General features: G+C 38.5%; 1 protein-coding gene across 2 annotated transcripts in view; it reads left to right on the forward strand.

The window, feature by feature from the left end:
- MAP3K5 (mitogen-activated protein kinase kinase kinase 5) overlaps positions 1-26,246 on the forward strand; it is a 180,090-nt gene that overhangs the window by 49,822 nt on the left and 104,022 nt on the right. For both annotated transcript variants that reach the window (XM_037045671.1, XM_037045670.1), the window contains exons 3-7: positions 14,123-14,146; positions 19,968-20,161; positions 20,935-21,103; positions 22,418-22,524; positions 25,720-25,890. In XM_037045671.1, coding sequence (XP_036901566.1) covers positions 14,123-14,146; positions 19,968-20,161; positions 20,935-21,103; positions 22,418-22,524; positions 25,720-25,890 — 665 coding nt within the window. The remainder of the gene's footprint in view (positions 1-14,122; positions 14,147-19,967; positions 20,162-20,934; positions 21,104-22,417; positions 22,525-25,719; positions 25,891-26,246) is intronic.

Raw genomic sequence — 26,246 nt, forward strand, 5'->3', positions numbered from 1 at the left:
CAATGGGCTAAAGATAGTTTATTCAATAAATGGTGATGGGAATATTGGATAGATATGTGCAGAAAAATGAAATTAGACCACCTACGTCCACCACACACAAGAACAAATTAAAAATGGATCAAAGAATTAAATGCTAGATCCCAAACCATAAAAATCCTAGAAGAAAACATAGGCAGTAAAATCTTGGATATTGCTTATAGAATTTTTTTATTGGATATATCTCCCCAGACATGGGAAACAAAAGAAAAAATAAGCAAATGGGACTATATAAAACTAAAAAGTTTTTACACAATTAAGGAAGAAAACAAATCGAAAAGACAACCCACTGAGTAGGAGAACATAATCTCCAATACATCTGATAAGGCATTAATATCCAAAATTTGAAAAGTACTTACAAAACTCAACACCAAAAGAAACAACCCAATTAAAAAATGGGGAAAGGACCTGAATAGACACTTATCCAGAGAGGACGTACAGATGGCCAATAGACATATGAAAAGATGCTCAACATGACTAATCATCAGAGAAATACAAATTCAAACCACAATGAGATACCACCTTACACCTGTCAGAATGGCTATCATCAATACCTCAACAAACCACAAGCGCTGGTGAGGGCATGGAGAAAGGGGAACCTTTTTGTGCTGTTGATGAGAACACAGACGGGTGCAGCCACTGTGGAATGCAGTGTAAAGATACCTCAAAAAATTAAAAATGAATCTGCCTTTTGACCCAGCTATCCTGTTTCTGGAAATATATCTGAAGAAACCCAAAACTCTAATTCAAAAGAATATAAGCACTCCTATGTTCATTGCAGCATTATTTACAATTGCCAGGATATGGAAGCAGCCCAAGTGTCCATAAATAGGCAGGTGGATAAAACAATGAGACGTTTATACAATTGAATTCTACTTGGCCATAAAAAAGGAGAAAATTTTGCAACAGTATAGATGGACCTGGAGAACATTGTGCTAAGTAAAATAAGCCAGTCAAAGAAAGACAAATACTGAATGATTTCACTCATATGTAGAATCTAATGAACAAATTCAACTAATAAGCAAAACAGAGACAGACTCATAGATGAAGAGCAGATGACAGTGGGTGAGGGTGAATAGGGGGTGGAGGGATTGAGCAAAAAAGAAAAAGAACTCATGAACATGGACAGCAGTGTGGTGATTGCTGGGGAAAGGAGGTCTAAGGGGACTAAATGGTAATGGAAAAAATACAATGAAGATTAAACTTTAAAAAGTAAAATAAATTTTTCTTTTCAGTCTAAAAAAATAAATAAAAGCTAGTTTTATCAGAAATTTGTATGGGACAACTAAACTGATTTATTACATTGCTTTCAGCCAGCTTTTGAATAGAAGTGTTATTGCTATTTGAATAAAATAGTTCTTTAAAAAGACTACTCTATCTAAAATATACTTATTTATCTCATAAATAATGGAGCTTATTATTGAGGACTCACTATAGGCTAAGTAATAGGTGCTTTACCTGAATACATTTTCACATTAAATTCCTAAAACATCCCTGTTAGGTATGTATTCTGTCACCACTTTATAGAATTGCAGACTGAGGCTCAAATATAATCATTTACCCAAGGTGATGTAGCTAGTAAAATTTGGGACCAGTTCTGCCTGGCTCTGAAGTCCATCCTCCTTAACCACTCAGCTTCATTGCAGTTACTTCCAGTTAGAAGGATACCAGGCATTCCTGCTAAGCGTGTTTGTTTCAGAAAGCCCATCAGTCTTCCTCCTGAGTTGTTCCCTGCAGTAGGCAGTTTCCTTTTCTCTCTCTCTTCCATTAGCTTAAGCTTTTGGCTGTTTTCTTATTTAGCTTGTTCCTAGCCCAAGTAGGTATCTGATTTCAGAGGACAAGGGTCTTTAGGATAGGAAAATATTTTTTCAGATTAACAACATCCTCTGAGACCTAGAAATTCCTCCAATCCTCTGCTGATAAAAGTCTCTGTGCATGTGTGTGTTTAATTTTAATTATTCCTGTTGCAGTTCGTTATAGGTATAACTGTTATTCCTGCCATCTGCAAATAAAAAGGGAAGCCACTGTGAAATAAGGCAGAACAAGAGATATTTATAAATAATATGTTGTGTATGGATTCGCCAAATAGAATAAAAAATGAAACATGTCCATTTTCACACAGCAAAGGCAGAATGAGAATGCTGTTCTTGTACACCTAGCTGCGCTTGGGGTGATTCTTTGGACGTCTAGAAAGTACAGCTGTACCATGTATGTTTTGATCTAAGGCCCTTTGTTGAACAGAGCAATTTCTCTTTGGCAGCAAATTCTCAGGAAGAAATCATTGGGAAAAATGTTTTTTTTTTTTAAGTTTAAGCTTCTGAAAAATAATTGATGGGAACCATAAAAGTACTTAAAATTTATATCTGAGTTTATATGAAAAGATAATTTAGACTGTAATCATACATCACTGAATGACAGGAAATGATCTGAGGAGTGTGCTGTGAGGTGATATCACTGTTGTACGAACACATTACTATATTGAATACTGTCGGCAGTTGTTAACACAATGGTGTTTGTATAACTAAACATCGAAACGTAGAAAAGATACAGTGAAAATATGATGTAAAGGGTAAAAAATGGTACACTTGTGCAGGTCACTTACTGTGAATGGAGCCTGCAGGACTGGAAGGTGCTCTGGGTGAGTGAGTGAGTGGTGGGTGAATGTGAAAGCCTAGGACATTACTGCATGCCACTGTAGACTTTATAAACGCTGTACACTTAGGCTATGCTAAATTTATTTTTAAAATCTTTCTCCAATAATAAATTAATTTTAGCTTACTGTAAACAATTTTACTTTGGACTTTAAAAATTTTTTGTACTTTTCAACTCTTGAAATAACACAGCCTAAAACACACAGTGTACAACTGTACAAAAATATTTCTGTTTTAAAAAAATATTTATATGTTTTATTGATTATGCCATTACAGTTGTCCCATTTCCCCCCTTCATTCCCCTCCACCTCCTCTCCTCCACCATTCCCCCCTTTAGTTTGTGTCCATGCGTCACTTTATATTCTTATTTTATAAACTCTTTTCTACTTAAAGCAAATTTAAACTTCTGAAACTATTTTGGTTAAAAACGAAGACACAGGCACACATATTAGCCGAGAGCTTCACAGGCTCAGGATCACCCACGTCATTGTCCCCACCTCTACACCTTGTCCGACTGGAAGGTCTTCAGGGCGAATGAAGCCCTGCAGTCCCCACAGGCGTGGGGCTGCCGTCTCCTACGATTACAGTGCCTTCTGCAGGAACACCTCCTGCAGGATCTGCCTGAGGCTCTCCTTGAGGAACTGCTTCTCGTTACCTTATAGGCAGAAAATGCACCTTGAATGTTTCTGTCTGTTAATGAAAACTTCGGTGTTTATATTTTCAAACTTTTAAGGATCCTGTTGAGGTCGGCATAAGCTTTTGCTAGACCCTTCACTGAATTTCCTTGGGTTTTTCTTCTTTGCTTTTTTCTCCAGTTTCCTTTTCTTTTGCCTCTTGTTCAGCTCTGTGTTCTTGATCCAGTTCCAGCAATTCATTCCCCAGTCTCTCAGGAACCACCCTGGGAGCTGCTCAATGTCATCTTCATCTACACACAGGTTAAAGTTTTTTACCATTTCAACCACAGCCCCTTTGATTTTTGCAACCTTTGTGCTACATTAAGACAGCGGTAACATCACTAGGCAATATGAATTTTTCAACTCCATTATACTCTTATGGAACCTCCGTCATATCTGCGGTTCATAATTGACCAAAACGCTGTTCTGCGGTGCATGACGGTAATCAGGTCACGTACTTACTGTAAGATTTGTATCCATTTAAAATCACAAATACTATTTTGTTGTAGTAAGGATAAAATATTAACTATTTTCAAAAAAATTATAATTGTACTTCAAGAAAGGGAAGTTGATATTCCAGGTTTTCCTTAGCATTGTGACAACACAGGGGTCACAGTTTTGTTTAAATAAGTATCATGAGACCTTCTTATGTTCCTATGGATGAGACTGTGCTAAGATTTGCACTTCCTTAAATGTAAGAAATTGCTATTAACAATTGTTTTCTGATTTATTTCATGCATAATAGAAATTATCATACCTTCACTTGGAGGTCTGGAGACTGTTGGCCAGGCAGCCGTGGGGCAGATATATGAAATGCATATGATGTCAGAAAGGCCTTGGGAGAAATGAGTAGTTGTTGTGTAGAATGAAGAAGCTATTTTAATGAACCATTTCTTCTATCGTTAGTACGCCCTTTATAACAATAGCTCTCAGCCCTAATTCTTGTGATTCTTCCTCCTTTTTCTCCCTCTCGTCTATGCTGTTCTCGTTCACTTTATAAACAATGCTGCTTCTATTACAAAAGCAAGAGAAAACAAGGTAATACCACTGCACACTGTGGTATCAAATAGTCACCAATGAAGAGCCCTTATAACACAAATGGTAAGGCTATGGAGAATGGGAAGTTTACACACCGCTGGTGGGACACTACTGTACATTGGTACTACTTCTTAGAACAATTTGGCGATATCTAATAATGTCAAATCAGTGTATCACCCAGGCTCAGCAATTCTGTTTCTAGGTGTGTACTGTAAAAGGGTCTCTGGCATGCATAAGGAGATATAATCAAGAATATTTATGCTAATAGGGTTTGTAATAACCCATCTCCCGAAAGAATTGGTAAATATCAACAGGAGAATGAATAAATACCTTTGGCTATAGTCATTCAATGGAATATTGTAGAGCACTTAAAATGAGTTATGTCACTATCAATGTATATCAGAAACAGTGTTGAGGGGAAAAGACATTATAGAAGCATGTGTACAGCATGATATGATTTATACAAAATATAATCACATGCAAGAAAAAGCCTTTGGACACATCTGTATTATAAAAGAATAGAAGTGTGCATGGGAGAGCACTGACAGGGGTCGCTTAGTTGGTTAAAGCATTGTCCTGATTCACCAAAGTTTGTGGGTTCAATCCCTGATCAGGGCACATACAAAAAGCAACCAATGAATGCATAAATAAGTGGAACAACAAATTGATGTTCCTCTCCCTTCCTCTCTCTCTCTCAAATCAATTTTTAAAAAATTTAAAAGAATTGTGCATGAGAGTTCTGAACAACAAATTCAGTCTAGTTCTTTCTTTGGGGGATATTTGTGGAATAGAATTGGGAGGGGAAGACAAGATTCTTCAACTATTTCTGTAATATTATATTTCTCAATTTAGGTGGTATATACTCATACATGAGTGTGTGATGATTTTTATACTTTTGATATACTTAGTTCATAATATTTTTTAAAAGAAAAAGGTTGCCCTAGTCTGTCATTTTCTGTATCTGTTAGGATTTACATATGCTTTGGTCACTTGGTCATTTGAATATTGTTTTTCTTTAGAGAAAGTTTTTCTCTAATGTTCTGTGATTATAAAGCCTAGATGTATTTGAGTCTTTCTACACTAAGATAGACTTTATTTCCATTTTCTCCATTACAGAATGAATGGAGTTTTTCTAGAGATTTATATGCATATCAGTGACACAGTATGTGTTGAAACAATGATTATGTGAGATTTTTCTTTGTTGAAGACATTTATTTGTATTTTTCTCTTTAATCATTGCTTGAAATGTTGCTTTACAGATGAATTTTCCAGAAATCTATCAACATGCTTCCCCCTTCACTGTCTCACTGAATGTAGCACATACATAGAAGATGGCTGAAACTCTTTCCCAGTGCATCTGGTATTTTTTTACTGGGATCTGACCAGCATGAAGTTTTAGGTGCACAAACCAAAATTTGTAACTCAGCCATTTAAAAATCAATTTTTAACAGTATGGTGGCTTTTCAAAAAATGAAAAATAGAATCACCAAACAATTTAGCAATGCCACTATATATTGAATATATGTACCCCAAAGAATTGAAAGCAGGGTCTCAAAGAGGTGTTTTGTACACCTGTGTTCATAGCAGTGCTACTCACGATAGCCAGAAGGGTCTGAATGTTCCTCCTGGCTGAGTGGATAAACAACAAGTGCCATGTACACACAATGCGATATTGTTCAGCCGTAAAGAGGAAGGAAGTTCTGGTACATGCCACAACATAAATGAGCCGTAGTTGCTCATTCAGATAGTTCCACGGTGCATAGATCTATGCATGATCTCTTATCTGCAGGTACAGAGTGACCCAATATTCTGGAGAGTTTATGGACAGCAAGTCTGTTTTTCTGGTACTCATTCATATCTACTTCAAGTAAATGGTTATAATGTCCAGTGTTGTAAATTTTTATGATTTTACTAGTTTCTAGTAAATTGGGGAGGACATCATGGTGATTTTTATAATTAATACCTTGAACTTAAATTGAATCATTACCTGTGTTTAGTGAATCTGCTCAGATTCCAGAGTGTTCTTAAACCCATAAATACTTTTTGATCTTACATCACTACTGTTGTTCCTTAGTTTTACCTTTGTTACCAAGGTAAATAACTAAGATGAATTTAGTTTTAGACTGAATTGTATATGAAATTAAATTTTTATATTTTTGAAGGTTTCTTTTAGTTTAACAATTAATTTTTACTGCATTCTTTTCAGTACTTGAAAATGACACCCAACTTGGTCAGTGGTACAAAGTGTATGTCAAATATTAGGAGAGAAAGTAATTTGAAAATATAATCCTATAAAGTAGTCTGACAATTTGTGAATCAGAAACATTGGCCCTGTCCCTTCTAACATTGCTGCCCGTGGACATTCCTGCAACTATCTTGCTCACTTGTAACCCACCACTGATTTGTAAGCCGTGGCATTCTGTACTCTCTTCACCCTGTTCAACATGGCCATCATGTACACTTTCTCTTATTATTTCATGGAAAGAGTTTTCCTTTCTGTTGAGAGAAGAAACAAACAATCTTGTTCTTTTATTTTACTTGTTTTAGAAATGATTCAGCCTTTGTCCGAGCTCTTTGACATTCCATGTCAAACTGCAAAAAGAGGTAATTTTTGGAGAGGAGCTGGTAGGTCATGCATGTGAACCCTGCTGTGTCAAGATTTTCTCTGACTAAAAAGCTTCTGCACACCGAAAGAAAACAGCATTAAAATGAATGAACCACCAGTATGGGAAAACATATTTGCAAATGATACAAGGGCCTTATATCCAAAATATATAAGGAATTCACATGACTCCACTCCAGGAAGACAAAAAATCCAGCTTAAAAAATGAGCAAAGGACCTGAATAGACTCTTCTCCAAGGAGGACATACAGAGGGCCCAGAGACATATGAAAGGATGCTCAGCATCACTAGCCATCCGAGAGATGCAAATTAAAATCACAAGGAGATACTACTTCACACCAGTCAGAGTGGCCATCATAAACAAATCACCAAACAACAAGTACTGGAGAAGGTGTGGAGAAAAGGGAACCCAAGTACATTGTTGGTACGAATGCAGACTGGTCCAGCCACTGTGGACAACAGTATGGAAATTTCTCAGAAAACTAAAAATGGAACTGTCTTTTGACTCTGCAATTTCACTGCTGGTATTACACCCTAAGAATCCCAAAATAACAATTCAAATGAACCTATGCACCCCAATGTTCATAGCAACGCATTTACAATAGCCAAGTGCTGGAAACAACCTAAGTGCCCATCACTAAATGAGTGGATCAAAAAACTGTGCTACAAAAAACCCACAACCCCAACCCCCAAAAAACTGTGGTACATTTATGCAATGGAGTGCTACCCAGCAGAAAGGAGGAGCTCCTACCCTTTGCAACAGAATGGATAGAACTGGAGAGCATTATGCTGAGTGAAGTAAGCCAGGCGGTGAAAGACAAATACCATATGATCTCACCTATAAGTGGAACATAATCAACAAAACAAACAAGCAAACAATATAATTGGAGATATTGAAATAAAGAAGAAACTGACAGTAACCGGGGGAGGGGAAGATAGTAGGGGAGGGACCATCAAAGAACATGTGTAAAGGACTTACGGACAAAGCCAAAAGGGGTATGTTCCAGGGTGAGAGGTAGGAATGGGAGGAATGGTAGGGCAGGGTGGGGCATGGTTGGGTGAAAATGGATACTGCAGTACTTGAACAAGAATAAAAATAAAAGAAGAAAAAATATACCTACTCTTTTGTTAAAAAAAAAAGATTTTCTCTGATCATCTTGAATTGACAAGCTAGATTTATTTAGAGTTGATTTCCCTGTTGTAGAATTTATCCCTGAGGTTTTGTAAAGGGCTTGAGACTGGAGAATCCAATTTTCTTTTATGCCAATTAACAGTTCTACATTTTCTAAGAAATTATTACCTGATGAGGTATCCCCTTGTTTTCCTAATTCCTCTTTTACCCTCCCCACCCCCAGCTCACTGGTTGTAGCATCTTATTACCATTCGTCAAAGGGAAAGGGGACTTTTTTGCCACACTATAAATGGAAGATGTCATTGTATTACTGGGTTAGCGCCCAGTAATGTTTTCCTGCGTAGAGACTTGCGTCACAGACCCATGAGTTTCAGCACCTTAAGGATCGAGAAGGAATACCTCTGCACACAGAAAGTGTGAGTCCTAAAGTCTCCTGACTCCCACCCAAAGGAGGCAAGATTTGCTCAATTTTACTTCCTCTCATTCATTGTACATAAATGACTCTGTGGAAGTTGATCTTGGTCCCACTCCAACCCATCAGCCTATTCGGGTCCTTTTAGAGTGCACCCTTGAAATTACTACTGAAATTTATGTGTAAAATGTAATTTACAGAAATTCATTACACCTATAACTATTCAACAACACAGGTTGGTTTGTTTTTTTAAAAGAAATACCTGTACTTGAATAATACGGTCCAGTCAGGCTTGCTAAAAGAAACAGCTTGTGTTGAAGAAGAGGAAGTTAATTACAATTACAGCATCGCCTTACAAGGAAAAGTTTGTGTTAAGGAGCTATTTCAAATGCTGTGTGTAAAATGTCACTCATCCGCGTCCCAGCCCAGTGTAAAGACATGTGTCTACTTACAGTACAGTTCTCCCACCATGATACATTTATTTAAAAATGAAACAAAATTAAGGGGGAAGGAGAAGCAAGTCTAGAATTTCTTTAGGATTACTTTCCAGTTTTGGTGTAATTTAACTTGACTGTAGGTACAGGTTGTTTTAATCAACAGTTGTTCATACCAAAGGAAGGATGTGTTCTTACCCCTGATCACAAAACAGCACTGGTACAAAATGTCTCTAGATCTGGAAATACAGCAGTTGAGTTGCGGTTGTTTGCTTTGACAGTATTAATACTCACTTGGTATATGGCTTTAACATGTTTGAAGTACTTTATAAACCTGTCTCATTTGATCTTTAAAAATAATCCAGTGTGCCCTGGCTGATGTAGCTCAGTAGATTGAGCACAGGCTTGCGAACCAAAAGGTCGCTGGTTTGATTCCCAGTCAGGGCACATGCCTGGGTTACAGGCCCCTTCCCCAGTGGGGGATCCACAAGAGGCAACCACACATGGATGTTTTGCTCTACTTATCCTTCCCTTTCCCTCTCTTTAAAAATAAATAAATCTTTAAAAAAATCAATGAGATAGACAAGTTAGGTGCCTACTATATAGAATGGACAGAATAGAAGATACTTTCTGCACAGGTGAGAAATAAATCCAGATAGATGGAGTGATTTAGGGGCACACGCAGGTACTAAGTTTCAGAGCAGGGCAAGCCCCATGTTTTTGGATTTGTCATCTGGTACATCCTCATCTAAGTCTGTCTGTAAAATTCATATGTCCTGTAAAAACATGATTTTCTAGGTTTTTGTTAGATTGAGTTGTGTCTTTAACCTTCATCTTTCATATAAGCATAACGTGTTAGCACGTACGTAATTAGTTTCCTAACGTGAAGGGTGGGCTAGTTCTGGGACGCCCGTGTGAGAGTCTTCTTCCTAAGCCTGCTCAGCTTTACTGTAGCAGTGTCGGGGGGAGGTGAAGACGAGTCCCACCTTCTCAGTGAGGCCAAGGGTGTTCACAACAGCCAATCTGGTATTTCCCTGTCCAGCTTTGAAGCATTGAAATTGTGTAGGAGAATGGAGCGGGAGAGAATAAGAAATCTCTTCATTTTCCCCAACTTAATGGAAAACTGGCCAGGCTCCACGGGGATAGAAAGAAGGATCCGAAGGGAAGACCCAGAAGGTCACCAGCTGGGGGGCCGTGTCCTTTTCCTGGCCAAGAACTCCCCGATCCTTTCTTTTCTTTCTGGAACTGAGATCCTGGTTGCTCTTTCTGTGTCTCCCGCCCTGAGTGGATTTGACTTCGCAACCCCACACCAGCTGTTCCCACTTCCTTCCCTTGGCTGTAATTACCCAAATTTTAGGCACAAACACTTTGCAATTTTGGAGATACTCCATTTACTTAGCCTTAAAATGACCCTTTTAAAGTAATATTGTTTCAAATAGCTATCAAAAGTTGTTTTCATCTTCCCTTGGAATGAGACCTAGGCTAGACCATCTCTGTCTTGCTTCTCTGTTTAGTTAACAAAGGGTTACTGGAGGGTTGAAAAAGCATTTTTTTGGTTATTTCTGGCACAGCCAAGGAATACGCTGACTGGAAGCCCCCCAAAGATTTCAGACAATTATGACATTATAGTGGGGTAATGCATCTCCAGAAACATTCACTGATAAGGAACGGAAGTTTATGTTTATCTTGAATTTCTATTTCTAGGCCCCTGGATGAAACACTTCCATGAAGCGATGTGAAATATAGCGGTTGGATCTCAAATTTACTCCCCTTCCTCCACTTATTTCTTTTAATGGGATTAGTACAAATTAAACTGTTTCACCTCAGGCAGTAGATACCTTTTGAGGTCTTGTTTGCTAATAAGAATTCAGTAGATTCTCATAGGGATGGTTTTAATACAGCTTCATGATTGTTACAATGCAGACATTACAGAAAATGAGGGCCAAGAGGTCATGGAAGAGGGTTGTTACACCGATGAGCAGTTCTTCAGGGAGACACACCATGTCGGCTGTCAGCCGCGAGGCCGCGAGCAGCTGTGCTTGTGTTCCGTGGTGCCAAGCAGAGCCTTCAGCGCCCTCCAACCGCAACTCCCCTCACTGCCACTTGCATCCCTGTGCCTGGTGCACCAGAAGAGATGATGGCGGAGTAGCTCCTGTGCAGGGCTGGGGGGCATCTCTCCTTCCAGTGCCACAAGGACAGTGCTGATTGTGATGGGCCTTTAGCCAGAAGCAAGTGGTAGAACACAGAGTAGCAGGAGACCAGCGATCATTCAACCCGTGTCTTAGTATGTTACATTACAGAGAGGCGAAATGCCACCCGGATAGTCAGGAGAAGAGCCAGAACTGACACACATCTTATACATTCTTTAACTTACTCATTTGTTGTGCTTTCATTGAGTACCTACTCTGTGCCATTGAATTTGCTGGACCACTAGTAGAGTACAAACATGAACGAAACGTGGCCCTGGCAACCAAGGCGGCTCGGCTGCAGGATGGAACAAATAGGCAGAAATGCGTGCAGTTAGTAGGTGCAGTGCTGTCATAGAGGTGTGTGTGAGGGTAGGGACGAGGAATAAGGACGTCATCTACAACTGTTGGGAAGTAGGAAGTAGGTGGCACTGAAGACAGTCAAGGCCAGCCTCACAGAGCAGGTTTCTCCTGCTGTGCTCAGAGGATGCTGTGTGGCACAGGAAGAAGAGAAGGGCTTTTCCTTGCTACTCAGACGTAGGAAAGCATCTTCCTCTCAAGAGAACAGTGTCAGGAAGGGTGTGGTTTACTACTCTGGAGAGCTGCATCATAAATCAAACTTGGAAAATTCTCTATACTGAGTTCCTGGCTTTGCTGACTATCCAACACTTTTCTATTTATTTTATAGTAATCGTTTTCTCATAAGCCTGTGTATATGTGCCCGTGTGTGCTCGTGCCCATGCAGTAGCTGCTTGTGAAACAGCTGTGGGAAAATCTCTTTCACCCCTCCCCCACGACAGCACTCATCTGCCTCTTGATTTCCCTTCCCCGGGCACCACCGTTGCCCAAGCCCTGGACTTTTGCAATAGCTACCCAAATGCATTTCCCCTCCTTTACTAAATAAAACCATCTAATTGCAATTTTTAAAACTTCAGTAAGGTTTTCCTTCTGTTTATTTGCCTTCCTTGGGTAATACGTTCACCTGATACAAACATTTAAAAGTGAAAAAGAGTGTGTCGTATAGTAGGAGGTCACCCTTCTTGTCCCCCAGCCAGCCAGCTCCCTTCTGTTGGAAACGAGGTTCTTGTATATCCTTCCAGAGAGCTTTCATGAATGTACAAATTCCAATTTTCTTTTTCTCCCTTTTATACAGAAATAGAGCATAGAGTAAAAACCATTCTATACTTAGCTTTTTCTTCACTTAGCAGTGTATCTTGGAAATAGACATATATCATAATAGAGCACTTCCTCATTCTTTGTTCAGATGCACTGAATGTTATTGTGCGGAGATACCGTAGATTATTCACCCAATTTCATTGATAGACGTTTATGTTGTTGCCAACCTTTGTCATTACAAGCAGTGTTCTTTGTGTTGAAACTTCATTAAGTGTATCGCTTAGCTTAAAATACACTTGACTGCCCCAAGTCCACAGAACAGAGTACTGTACGGGTATTTTGGCATTCAAAGCCTTCTTCGATGAGACCCAGAGTAACTTTCTAATCTTCTTATTCATATTTGCCAAAATCTTCTCTTCTGTAGCTATACTTCCCCAAATGAACTGTCTTTAGCCAGTGATCATGTTTGTTGACCTAAATGGGCCTTTCTGCTCTTGGTCCTCTACATTGGATCCTGCCCCCCCAGCTTTGCCTTTGGTAGTTTTGTCTTTTCTCATTGGCTCATCTTGAGTTCCACCCTCTCTGCTGATCTTCACAGACTTCCTCAATCTGCACTGTTACCTTCTTTCTCCTAGAACCCAGCCCTGGCTGTACGTGCTCTTTTGACTTGGCATGTCTGTGTGTACATGCATGTACATCCAGGCTTAATGATACTTCTTTCTAAATGTGTCCATATCCTTTTATTTATCATCAAGATTGTGAGGTATTTTAGTATTTTATATGTGTGGGGGGGTAGGTATATATATATTTATGGCTCTTAAAATTACTCAGCACAATTCCTTCTCTGTAGAGTTTTGTTTACTTATCTTTTGTCCTTAAACATTCAAAAATCTTACATACTGCTTTAAGCCCAAGCCCTTGTTGGTCCCATTTGCACCCATGTTGGTCCTGGGATGAAGAATGACGGCCAGTTCCCTGAGTTTTGCATCGCTTTTCTCTTACCTGCCAGAGCTGCCTCCCCTTCTTTGCCAGGTGGACCCACCCTCCCACCGTTGAGGCTCCACAAATGCCTAACATTTCCTGTTTCCATGACAACATAGGTGCCATGTTTTCCAGTAGGCTGTTCGGTTTTTTTCCTAAATTGTGATTCTCCAGTCTCAGTGAAGCCTGTATAACATAGGCCTTTCTAGATTCTCGCCTGTGTTTTCAGTCACTTTAATGCCTAAGAGTAATGATGATAGCTAGTTTATCAAGAGCTTTCCAGGCACCAGACACATTATTTGCATGATTTCCTCAAAACTAGAAGATAAGAATATTGCTGGTGATGTGTTTATTTCATTCTACTTATTGAATAATGCATATTCATGACTATTTATTCATAGGTGGCTTTATTATTTATGTGTGAACTTGCCCAGCTGGTAAATGGCCATTACCTTTTATTTCCAGCTGCCCAGAAGGCAGCAGGCTGCTTGCTCTTCCCCAGGGTATAGGTGAGCTTGTATGTAGGGAAAACAAGCTCATCTTTTATTTTCCAAAAAGACTGTGGCTGATTCAATAATGCTGTGATTACATATTCTGAAATGTTATAGATGAGTTAGTTTTTGGATGAGTTAGTTTTTACATGTTTGTGCTATATTCTATGCTGTCCTGAGCCCTGTCAGATTGCAGACTTCTCAGATGCAGAAACTTATTTTGCACTCCCTGAAATGTCTCATTGGTAGTGAAATTATTAATACAGGTTTTCCACCAACTATGGTTCAGTTAATTAAGTGAATTAATTAGTTTTGTATTGATTTTTGCTTTACTTTTTTCTTTTTTCAGGAAATCATTTGCCAGAAGAATAATGTGAGTATTTTACTTAACTCTTCCAGAAGTTTTTTTTTCTTTTTCATCAGCTAATCTCTGGTATTTTTTTCACACTTGCAAAATACTAATTTCTGTCTCTGTTTTTCCTCTTTAAGGTTTCTAGCATTTCAATATAAATATGATTATTTTACCTAAATATTCCCTTATAGTAAAATTTTATTTTTAGTGGAGGTGACACTGATACCGTTTTTTAAAATACATAATTATGTTTTTGAAAAAATTTTGCAAAGTACATTCAATTTTGTGGAATTATGAATGACACTAAAGCAGCAGATATACACAGAAACACACATGTATGTGTGTGTATATATGTATATTTACACATATAGATACCCATACACATATACTTTATATATGTTAGGTATACATGCATGTGCGCACACACATACATACATACATAGATACATGTATATATGCATAGTTCTATTTAATTTGTCTACCATCTGTTTATCTATAGAGATTGATTTAAGTTTCTATGTCTTGTATCTGTTTTTGAGACCACACTACAAAATCCTTGCTCTTCACACAGAATTACAAGTTAAAAAGCGATAAAAAATAAATTTAAACATGAAAAAATGCCTGAAAATAAATAATGCACAGGTGAATCACCTTGTTATGCCAACCAATGGCTGTACTTTCCATTTTGGAAGTACAAAGATCTGCACATGATTGGATTTAAGGTGGTAACATTAAAAGCACAATTGATTGATTTTCTTTAGATCAGAAGTTTTAAAACTTATGGTTAAGATTTCACCAGGTCGGAGACTCACAGCATAAATAATGTCATTATAAACTCATCCTATACCTACAACAGGAAATGAGAAATAATTGCTTCATGCATCAATTCAGTGTAACAGATTTCATTAAACAAATAGTGATTGACATGAACCATGTGCCAAACTTTGGGCTGGTGCCACAGGGTTTCACTAAGGAGGTTGAAAGTGACAACAGCCGCATTTCGTAACTTCCATGAGGCAACAAATGAGAAGTGCCAGAGTCTGGCTGGGGCAAGAGGCCCATAAACAGATAAGCGCACAAACCAATTAGAAAATTAACATAAAGCAACACTCTAAAGAGTGGGTGGCAATTACATCAGGTGGTCATGGCAGGTCTTTCAGAGTAGGTAGCGAATGCTACTACCTGAGACCTGAATGTGGGAGAGTCAGTCATGCCCGTGATGGTCTGGATGTGTGGAGAAGCCAGTTTATGAGATGACCAAATAGTGCACATTCTGACCAAGTTGTCATTGACTTCAATAAGCTGCTATTTCAGGTGCTGGGTGTCCTTATCAGAAGTTGAGTATTTTGCCATGACTGGTGTGGCTCAGTGGATTGGGTGTACTCCTGCCAAGTGAAAAGTTGCCAGTTCGATTCCTGGTCGGGGTACGTGTGTGGGTTGTAGGCCAGATACCCGGTTGGGGGTGTGCAAGGGGCAAACGGTGGATGTTTCTCTCTCACATCAAGATTTCTCTCCCTCCCTTCCCCTCTCTCTAAAAATAAATGACTAGAATCTTTAAAAAAAAAAACTTGACTTTAAAAAAATGTTGAGTATTTTGAGCATATATTTCAACATGTTTGAATGCTGAGAGCATTTCTTCCCAGAGGCTTAATTCATTTTCCTCACATACCTATACTCATTTTTGTATGTTTTTAGAAAATAAAATACAGAATTGGTGTTGTTTTAATAAAAACAGTGAAGATAATTAGACAGAATAAGACTAGATTTTGAGCTGTGGGTTTTTATAGTGGTGGAAACAAGCACGGGCCTGAGGGATGGGTATTATTATTTTGTAACCATGCCCAAGTGTTTTGAAATGGAAGGGAATGTGGTCTTTCTCCTTCAAAAAGCAGTGTTAAATATTTTTTAAATTTATTTATTTTAATTGTTGTTCAAGTACAGTTTTCTGCCTTTTACCTCCATCCCAGCCCACCTCCCCAGCCTTCCCCACCTCCCTCCCATTTCCACCACCTCTTGTTTTTGTCTATGTGTCCTTTATACTTGTTCCTGTAAACCCTCCCCTTTTCCCCCTGAAATTCCCTCCCCTCTCCCCTCTGGTCACTATCAGCAGGCTTAAATATTTTAGAATTAGTATCTATTAGTAAAAGGCATTTGTTGTACCTAAGATGTATGTTCTTGATCACACAGTGGTTTTTATTTTGCTTTGAATTATTAGTGATTTCGAACTCTGGATTTTGTAGCAATCTGCAAACAGAAATTGCAGCAATATTTCTAAGTTGTATGTGAGCCCACTTGGGAAATAAATGTTCCCATATTATTAATATTCATTTCGAAAAGTTGCTTTTCTTAGTAGTTTGTATCTTTTTAAGAAACACAACATCCCACAACCATCCCTTACACTTTTCCCCCACTGCAGGCCTGCTGAGTTGTCTCTTAGCTCAAGCCTAGTAGCATCCATGTGCCTCCTGTAGCTTCTCAGCCTCCCCTGTTTTTGAATACCAACAATTGGAAATTGAAATATATATATTTACTGAAACTTCAAAAAGTACAGTGGGGCTAGAATCTTAAGATAGCCTTGGCATGCTGGGTATTTTCAACAGGGGTTCAGAAGCCTTAGTCCTTGGGGTTTGAAGAAGACAATTTCAGGAATCTATTTTTTTCTACTCTTTGCATGATTCTCATTTCTCTCTCTTTGTCCCTACACTGCTCAACACACAGCCAGACATCTGATAGTCATTCTCTCCTAGAATTCCTTTTGCACAGATGCATTATTCCCCAATGCTCAGAATTGCAACAGTGTATTATTATACTTCATGTCTTATACACAAATACACGTGGTGTTAAGGCTTCTGAGGATACAGAACTTTATCCATCAGCAGAATAACCTGCTGGAACTCTAGTACCACTTTTCTGGTTCCCTGGGGGCTTCTGTTTTGTCTCATTTGTGACTTAGAAGATTCAGAGCATTTTCTTTTGTGATTTTGCTATGGTTTTTATCTAAAACAGGAGTATTTCATTCTGTTGCTCTATTTTATAATCCACTCATAGTTTAAGCTCTGAATGCTTTGGAAAGCAGCATCTTAATATATGTGTCTTTCTTTTCTGCCTAGGAGGTGGCTTGAGTGAAAGGATTAAGTTGGTGGACATGCTATGGGATCTTGGCTACATTTTAAAAGCAGGAAATGTTTATTTTTCCTCTCTCTGACTAGTCTTCCAATTATTGTTGCATGAAGGAGAACTTGAGAAAGGAACGACTTCGTGTTCTTGATTTAAAAATCAAACCTCAACCTCTGGAAGTTCTTCTTATACTTTAAGTGGAAGCTAGGTCCAGTTTCTGCTTCTTACTTGACATTCAAGAAGTGCCTCAAAGAATAAAATGTTCAAAAATAACTAAGTCTGCCCACAAGGGCACTTGGCACTTGCTTGTGTGCTCTGTGACAGCAACTTGGCTCATGCAGGGTTCATGGAAGGTGACCTGAGGCAAAGGGCTTGTGTGCCAGCCTGCAAAGGCCACTGGGGAGGGTGCCCAAACCCCTGGTGTTAATGGCATATCCTCTAGAGAAAGAGTCCCTAGGCTGGAGTCCCGAACAGCACAGACCAGTGGTGACCTCTCAAAGTCTTACCTATTTCCTCACCTGTAAAGTGGAGATAGTAGCAGCTTCTTCATGACGTTGTTGGGAACTGTGGCCATTCATTCTCTGGCACATGTAAGTGGTAACTAAATGTTTGTTTTCATCACTTTATTTCTCAGCATCAGAGAAGTGATGTGGTGTTCTTCATAATGCTGATGCGGCTGGGAACCAATAATCCGAACTCCCCAGGCCCCCTTGAAATGGTGCTAAATAAACTTTTCCAATATTTAATTGGAAAAGTTTTTTACTTTTTCCTTTCTAATTTTCAGTTTTTTACTTTTTCATTTCTCTGTGGTTTTTCTCTTAGAGGTCTCTCCCATTTCCTGAGATTCAAATAATTCCTGGGTCTGCATTTTCTCTTGAAACTCTTACATGTTCCAATCTTGTGTTTTCAACTCTGTTTTGGATATTTTCACCTTGGGTATCCTGCTCTCCTGAAATCCTAACCTCTCTAAAGGTGAACATTTCACCCTACCATCCCAAATTAAACCTCAGCTTCTTGACTTTCTTCTTAAATAGTAACTGGAACTTTGGGTCTCTTTGATTAATTACCTGATATATAACAAGTGCCCCCGAGTACAGTGCATTCATAAGTAATTAAGTCTGGTTCTACTTTCTGAATTCATTTTTTAGATGCCATTTATTTTGGTGCCTTGAGGGTTTTTTAAAAGATTTTATTTATTTTACTTTAGAGAGGGAAGGGAGATGGGGAAGCATCAGTGTGTTGCCGCCCCTTGAGCTTCCCCTACTCGGGGACTTGGCCCGCAACCCAGGCATGTGCCCTGACTGGGAACCGAACAAGTGACCCTTTGGTTTGCAGGCCAGCAGTCCATCCACTGATCCACACCAGTCGGGGCTACTTTCTGAACTCTTGCTTTTGTTAATGATACCACTCTTTGAGGAAGCTGCATTTAAGACCAGAGAGTTGCCTTTGACTCATTCTTCCTCTCTCTCAGTATCTGTAACCAGCTAGCAGGTTACAGTGAGTGCATGTGTCAGTTGCTGCTACTGCTGGTCCAGTCATGCTTGGCAGCTTCCTACCTAATTTCCTCCAGTCTTGTTTCATTCCCTGTCAGTCCTTTCTGTTTTCTTCCCAGACTGTCAGAATGCACAGCCTTGATGGTGTTTTCTTTCCTACTCTGAATCCCCCATGATTCCCATTGCCCAGCGTGTGTAGTTTAAAATCCTTCGCTTTGCATTCACTTCCCTTCCCTGAGCACCAAGCTCTGGTCAGACTTGCTTATTGTCACTCAGGGGTGTCCAGTGCGAAGTCACCTCTCTCGTTCCCAGCTCCACTTCTGTTTGCAGTAGCAGCCCTCAGTTGGCATCATTAGTAATTCATAGAAAGTCACGATGAGTGAGCAGAGAGCAGCTGGGATTAGAGAGAGGCAGGATTTGGATACTGAGGCCCTTGTAATACAGTGATATGTTTTCTTCGTCTAAGGAGCGAGGAAAGGGGCTGCCAGCAGCTGAGGGAGTGGTCTGATGAAGATTAAAAGATCACTTCGACAGATGGGTAGAGAACAGATTGGAGGACAAGAGTGGGAGCAGGGACACCAGCTAGAAGCCAGTTACAGCAGCACAGGCCAGGTGTTTTGGAGGCATGGTCTGTAGTGCTGGCTACAGGATGGAGGGGAATGGGCAAATATGAGATAGATTTTGGAGGTAGAAGAGACAGGACTTTGATAGGATATGGGCGATAAAGGGAACGGTCTCTAGTTCTAGTGCCCAGGAGACTAGTGGAGCCGTGGCTGAGATAGAGTGGCCTGGAGGGGAGCAGCTTCGTTCACAGTGTGGCCTGTCACGTGGGCAGCCCTTAAATGTTCGCTCTTACTGGCTTCATATATTTATCAGACTAAATTTTAAGTTCTTGGAAGGCTGAAGGCTGTGTTTTAAACTACTCTGTTTTTCCTACAGTATATATCAAAAGCCTTAGCCATGATAGGGTGAATAAATATTTAAACTGGTTGATAGAAACCTTGCCATAGTGTTTTTTTGTATCGTCCATAAGTCCTAATTATTTGAAGTAAACAATGAAAGAAATTGGCAGAAATGTCCGTTTTTGTAGCCCGTGAATACAAAACAAGGTTTTTCTATTTCCTTTCACATTCAGGATTATCATTTAAAATGCTCACGTAAGTGAGACTTGGGATTGCGTTAGTGTGGGATGTTCAGGCTCGCTTACCACCTTCTGGGGCCCCTCTCTGCAGATGTGCACTGGGAACTACACGTTCGTCCCGTACGTGATAACGCCACATAACAAGGTCTACTGCTGTGACTGCAGCTTCATGAAGGGGCTGTCAGAGCTCATGCAGTCGAACTTTGAGCTGCTTCTTGGACCCATCTGCTTACCTCTGGCGGATCGTTTCATTCAGCTGCTGAAGGTGGCACAAGCAGGTTCTAGGTCAGTTTAACAGATGAGTTTTTATTCTACTTTATTTATTTGTACATTGGATGAGATGTTTCTTAGGTATAGTACACAGCAGCCAAGAACTAGGAAAAAATGTTTAATGCCTTCTAAGTGGATAAAATAGATGTCCCATAGTCCATATGTTGTATCTTATTCACTTATTTACAGACTAACTTGAAATTTTAAAAAACTGCTGTGTTATAGTGATGGTAAAGCTAAAAATAAATTCAAAGTATAGAAATATTGTCTAAGTAAAAGGCCAGGGACTTTTAGTGTGAAAGTAAGAACTCTGCAAAAATTACTGAGAACATTGTTATATTTATTTAAATACTGTATGGTTGCTTATTTATTTTTATTATATTTAAAAGCTGTCATTTATGTTGTTAAATAATAAAGCTGAGTCAGAAAGTAAGGGTTATATTATGTTTAAATCATAGGCATGCCTAATTTATTTAGAACAATTTGTACTCAAAACCATAAAGTTAAAAATAATGATTAAGTGTTTTGAGTGGTACATTTCAAGTTCTTGGGAAACCCATTAACACAGAATATCTATCTACCTTCCTTCCTGAAGCAAGGAAGAGTATTAACAGAAATGCAGGACTTCAAGTTTTTAAATAATGCCAGTTATATGAGGGGTCCATTCTATGTATTTCAGTGAATTGAAAGCTACCAACGCTGCAAATGTCATTCTTTTTCTTGTAAAATTATTACTTTTCATTGAAATTCTTCTACTATTAACTCTTTGAAATATGTTTTCTCACCAGCCAGTTTTTCCAGGAATCTATAATCAATGATATCAGAAAAGCTCGTAACTTATACACTGGTAAAGACTTAGCAGCTGAATTGGCAAGAATTCTACAGCGAATAGATAATATTGAAGTCTTGACAGCAGATATTGTCATAAATCTTTTACTTTCCTACAGAGATATCCAGGTGAGAACATACTTAACATCTTTTCCATAGTATATTGGAAGTGTATGGGAGTACTATTAACATAAAATTTCAGTTAACAAGTCATTCATGTTAGTACATGTAATTTTTTTATCGACTCTCATATGCTTTCTATCCTGAGAGTTTATGATGAATGAAACAGACTCATATGAGTAACAGTCAGTGGTTGTGAAAGACGTGTGTGGTAAACGTCTTCTTCCTCCGAGAGACCAAAAGGGAAATCCCTCAAGCATGCCTGGCCCAGGTGCAGTCCTTTCTGTTCTTTAGCTTCAGGTACACCTCTCAGTGAACAATAAGAGCTTTGTTTTGGTAAATAGTCAAAAAATTTTAAGAGTTTTTTGGACATATCGCCATCAAAATTGTATGGTTTAAAATGAACACTGCACTATCTAACCAGCCAGAAGCAAGAAGTATGCAATTGATTAATTATAAAACTGACTTAAAAATCTTTTTAATTTTTCAATTATTGTGGACATACAGTATTAGTTTCAGCTCCACAACATAGTGATTTGACACTTATATAACTTATGAAGTGATCGCCTCACATTGTTATTACAATGTTGTTAACTATATTCCTTCTGCTATATTTTATATCCCTTTAAAAATAACTTTTAAAATACATAAAGTAAAGCACACTCATATGCCTTATTATTTTTATTGACATGTCTTAAGATTGTAAAAATATGATGAGCACAATGAAACCCTCTCTGAGTTGGAAATTTGCAATTAGATTTTTAAAATAAAATGTAAGCGACTTCTGGTTTTGTTTTTCCAGAGTTTCGGCCTGAGTAAAGCTTCACATGAACAGCAGGGAATTACACAGGTGGAGAGGTGTAGCGCTCAGGATCCTGTGACTAGTGAGGTTTATTCATGTTGAAACAAAAGTGCTTTGTTGCTTATCACAGAATTTCAATCAGTTGTTCCATATTCTTGATATCTTGGAAGTTGTTTCCCTGAACATAATGGATAGGACGCGGCATGTCCTGAATCTGGCTCTGTGGAGAAGTGTACCATCCTTATTAAGACAATACAACATTATCATGCAAGATGGTTTACTGGTGTTCTGGTTAGACATGAAAACTCTATTCTCATGTTTTATCTGTATAAGCAAAACCCCCTATTTTAGCAGGAAAAAACTGTTTCTTCTTGCTTCTAGCTTTTTCAAAATATTCTTTGGATTCTAGTTCTTTTTTTAATGCCCTACTCAGATTCGAATATGTGGTTGTCAAAAGCATTTCATTGTCAGAACTTTCTCCTGATGATTTAATTCTGTGCTGTTCTCCTCTCGCTTAAAAGGAATATGATTCTATCGTGAAGCTGGTAGAGACGTTAGAAAAGCTGCCCACCTTTGATCTGGCCTCCCATCAGCATGTGAAGTTTCATTATGCATTTGCACTGAACAGGTGAGCAGAAAAAGTTCCTGTTCACAATGTGCTAACATATTATTTTTAACCTGAATATTCTTTCTAGGGCATGTTATTGTGTAGCTTTGCAGCTGCTCCCTGTTAAAATGCAATGTTAATATTTCCACTTCAACCATATATAGGAAGCATGCACTCTGATTTTTTTCTGATTTGGGGGGGGTCAGTAAAGAGTTCTCACTGTTTTATGTTAAAATCCTTAAGTTCTTTTTCTTCTTTGTCAGAATTTGTATCTGCTTTTTATATATTTTTAGATTTTTTTTAAAAATTACATGAATATGATGTTATGTTTAAGCAAATATACTCAACACGAAATGGTTATTCATGCAAACATTGACTCAAGTAGGGTAAGGGTAGTTTTATCTAGGTGTCGCATTCCGAACCAGAGAATATTTTCACTGGGACTGCTCCAAAAGCACCTAATTAGAATCAGAATTCTGTTGGCCATGTTACAGGTCATGTGTCCGTGAGTCTTCTGGGTTCAGGACTGTGTGTACTGCTGGTGCTGGTCCTGCTCCTCTCCCGTCTGTTCATATCATGGCACGGACCTCAGTGCCACTTCTACCCAGACTGGCCACGGAGGGCCAGCCTCGCTCTGTCCATGGAGAGGCCTGAGTCACTGAGCTGTCCAAAGTGGGCTTTGTTGTGCTTTCTCTTCCAAGGTGGAGAGTTGAATACATACATAATTAACACAACTGAAGGGAATGATAAAAAGAAAAATGGAGGGGACATCCCATCTGTTGAGTACTTGCCGTGTATCCCTTAAGGCTCAATTATTTTGCAGATGAGAGAACTGAAACCTGGAAAGGTTGAGTAACTTTTCTCCAAGGCTTATAGCTACGTGTCATAAAGCTGAGGCTCACACCCAGGTTTGTCTGATGCGACGGCTGCTTTTCATCATGTGCTCTCCTGCCTCTGCCTACAAAGCCAGCATGCTGTTCAACCAGGGATAGTTTTTTTCCCTTTTTCTTAATCCATCCAAACTGTAGAACTTGCTAATTCTATTAATAAGTGTATAGTTAAAGTATATCTTATACCCCCATTTATTAAACAATTTTTCTTTACATTGGACAAAGTGAGATGAGACCACAAGAGGTTATCTGCTCCAACTGGTTTTCAAATAAGTACTTTTTTATGGGGATTTTATTTTTTTCAGGATAAATTTTTCTTAATATCAGCACCAAATGGGGGTATACAAATGATAAAAAGGGTCAGGGTTTTGTAACCCTGTTTGGATAAGTTGCCTTGATATCACAGTAAATATCAAAATTTTGTCAAAGTCCCCAAATCCCTTGGACAGAAGGAAAAAAACGTGCTTTTGTTTTATATTATTAGTATTTTCATTCCATAGGAGGAAAATTATGTAGTACTTAAATCTTAACTCTTAGGTTCTTTCCAGGAAAATTTGTTGAAATTATCAGAAAGATTTTACCATTACCGTTTGAATTATCTGGGATTTGGAAGGATCACTGAACCCTATTTGTTAGAACTAAAACTGCTTTAATTCTACTGTATCTCAAAGGCTCAAGTGTGCCAGTCATTTCGGAAAGATAGGATAGAATGACTGTGTTGTACTTTGAAATGAAAAATGAAAGTCCATAAGAGCCTCTTATATTTTCCTTTATGTTGTACCTTTACCGTTTCTAAAATAGAATATGATGAATTGATAAGCATATTTGTATCAGGTGTTAGTCTATACTGAAGGTATTTAGAACAGAGTGAAAAGGCATTTTATCGAGAGAAAGATTTAAAGTAGTAGTTGAGTATAGAAATAACTTTTTGAAATAACAGCCTTTATTTTTTTAATTTTTATTGTTGTTCAAGTACAGTTGTCTGCATTTACAACTTATCTATATAAGATGTACAATTCAATGGTTTTTAAAATATTAACAGATATGATCTCACTTTTAAGTGGAACCTAATCAACAAAACAAGCAAGCAAGCAAAATATAGCCAGAGACATTGAAATTAAGAACAACCTGACAGTAACCAGAAGGGAGGTAGGAGGGGATAATGAGGGGGAGGGTTTTCAGGAACTACTGTAAAGGACACTGAACAAAACCAAGGGGGAGGGTGAAAGCAAGGGAGGGAGGTGGGGATGGCTGGGGATGGTGGGGAGTGGTGAGAGTTAAATGCAGACAACTATACTTGAGCAACAGTAAAATAATTTTTTAAAAAATAAAATATTAACAGAATTGTGTGACCATCAACATAATTAATTTTAGTACATGTTCATCACTCCAAAAATAAACCCCTACCAATTAGCAGTCCTGCTCCCTTTTTCTCCCCTAATCCCCCAGACCTAGGCAACTACTAATCTACTTTTGATCTCTGTAGGTTTCATATAAACACAGTCATATAATATGTAGTCTTTTGTGACTGGTTTCTCTCACTTACCGTGATGTTTTCAAGCTCAAAGAAATAACTAAAGAGAATTTTTTTCTTTTTAGAAAAATGGCCTATACATACTTGCTATTTTATTTTATTTTTTTCAATGTATGGTTGCTTCTTGTGCATCCCCTGCTGGGAACCGGCCCCTGCCGGGAACTGGCCTGCAACCCAGGCATGTGCCCAGACTGGGAATTGAACCGCTATCATCTGGTTCACAGGCCCACGCTCAATCCACTGAGCTACACCAGCCAGGGCTCATGCTTGCTATTTTAAAATGAGCTACATAAAGCTGCTTCCTTAGATAGTCACACATAGAAATTAGGCAATTCTTGGGTTAAAGTTGCCTTACTAGAATTGTCTGAATTACTTTGCTCAGCGTTTCGGAGCAAAAGCCATGAAAAGGAATTTGTAACTCTGTTTGGATTAGTTGGCTCTGTCCCATTTAGGGCCTCAGACTGAATTCCTAATCTCTCTTCACCAACTTGAACCTGCATATAGACTGCAGGGAAACTGGAAGGTCTGTGGATGGATGAGACCAAACCATTACTATTATCAGAAAGGCAATTCAGTAGAGATCCTTGTTAAACTACGGAGACAGGTGGCAGGATAAAAAACAATAAGGCTTAGTACAAAGGTTTACAGATGACTCTCAAAATCTAACGGTTGTTTTTATCCTACAAAACTTCACTAATGTGAATCAATATGTTAGAGTTTTAAAGAGATCATTGACCTGTATTGCTTCTGTAATCTCTATTGAAACGAAGATGTTTTCTTTCCCTGCCTTAGGAGAAATCTCCCTGGAGACAGAGCAAAAGCTCTTGATATTATGACTCTCATGGTTCAAAGTGAAGGGCAGATAGCTTCGGATATTTACTGTCTAGTTGGTCGAATCTACAAAGATATGTTTTTGGACTCTAATTTCACGGACACTGAAAGTAGAGACCAAGGAGCTTTTTGGTGAGTATATAGGATCAGTTGTCTGATAAACCTGTAACATTAAAAACCATTTGCAAATTGAAGTGTTAAAAAATTGTTGTTACGATGTAGATGATATATTATGAAATAAATCTTAGAATTTATAGCTTTAGTAAACAGTTTTGGTGAAATTCACTTAATGTGGCAGAGTAAATTGGAATAAATCAGATGAAAAGATAATTTTAAAAAATATGACAGAAGGACAATTTTGTGGAAAATTCATAAAAGTTAATACAAACACATGAAAGATGACCTGAACGAATGGGAAAATATACCAAGTTTATGGATGAGAAGACTTGATATTTTAAAGATGTAAATTATCCTCAGCAGAGTTTTTA

Source organism: Sturnira hondurensis, unplaced genomic scaffold (assembly GCF_014824575.4).
Source record: "Sturnira hondurensis isolate 20B ecotype Veracruz unplaced genomic scaffold, ASM1482457v3 Scaffold0004474, whole genome shotgun sequence".
Classification (NCBI taxonomy): Eukaryota; Metazoa; Chordata; class Mammalia; order Chiroptera; family Phyllostomidae; genus Sturnira; species Sturnira hondurensis.